The sequence below is a fragment of the Apaloderma vittatum genome, unplaced genomic scaffold, assembly GCF_000703405.1.
Source record: "Apaloderma vittatum isolate BGI_N311 unplaced genomic scaffold, ASM70340v1 scaffold15796, whole genome shotgun sequence".
NCBI lineage: Eukaryota > Metazoa > Chordata > Aves > Trogoniformes > Trogonidae > Apaloderma > Apaloderma vittatum.
In genome coordinates, this window is record NW_009721366.1 from 20,965 (window position 1) to 21,775 (window position 811).

At 60.4% G+C, this 811-nt stretch overlaps 1 protein-coding gene across 1 annotated transcript in view; it reads right to left on the bottom strand.

The window, feature by feature from the left end:
• Positions 1-63: 63 nt before the first annotated feature.
• Positions 64-811, bottom strand: part of LOC104275414 (GDNF family receptor alpha-2-like) — a gene marked incomplete at its 5' end in the record, with an annotated part of 14,458 nt that continues 13,710 nt past the window's right edge. The window contains 3 exon segments of the mRNA XM_009871360.1: positions 64-204; positions 373-426; positions 757-811. The exon segment at positions 757-811 is cut by the window's right edge and continues 24 nt beyond it. Of these exon segments, the coding sequence (XP_009869662.1) occupies positions 64-204; positions 373-426; positions 757-811 (250 nt within the window).

An 811-nucleotide genomic window follows, 5' to 3' on the forward strand; every position in this document is an offset into this window, starting at 1 on the left:
TGCCCTGCAATTAAAAGCGCTCAGAAAAGGAGCGTGGGTGAGGGAGGAGCGCTCGCCTCCCCTCTATAACGCCAGCAGCAGCAGGAGGAGGAGGAGGAGGATGGGTGCGAAGGGCAGGATCCGGCCCGCCCGGTGTCGGCTGCCACCTGCATTCTGATCCACAAACGTCTTCTGGTCTGGCATGATGTCCGTGGTCAGCTGGGTCTGCGGGCGAGGGGAGAGTAGGGTTTCGTCAGGATCCTTTTGCGGGGAGAAGCATCCAAAAATGCAAACCCACCTGTTTTCACCCTCCGGTCAGCGCAGTCCCCCAGCACGGTGCTTCCCGAGCCCCAGGACACCCCTCTTTGCTCTCTGAATCCCCCCAAAACGTACCTCTGAGTAGCACAGGCTCTGCTCTTTGGACTTGTTCAGCTTCGGTCCGTGCTCCTAGAGAGGAGAAAGGGGGAAGGCTTAGGGCAGGGATGTGTGCCCCGGGCTGCTCCCCAAGGTCCCCAAATTCCCCTGGGAGCTGCAGAGCTGCTCTGCAAGAGCCGCTCTGCAGGGGGACAGGGTGACACCTGCCCCACGCACGGGGTGTTGCAAACAGCAGAATTCTGCACAAAGCTGCTGTTGAAGCACCATTAGAAAACAAAGGAGCTCATCTTTTCTCCCCAAGTAGCTCAGCGGCTTTGCAGCCCATCCCCTGGCCCACCGACCCACCGAATGCCCAGACCAGTGCCCCCAGTTTGCAGCAGCGACTGGGCTCCCGGGTCCTACCTGGACGGAGGTGCAGGTGGTGATGACGCTCGTGTCGTACATGGTGTTGCTGTCG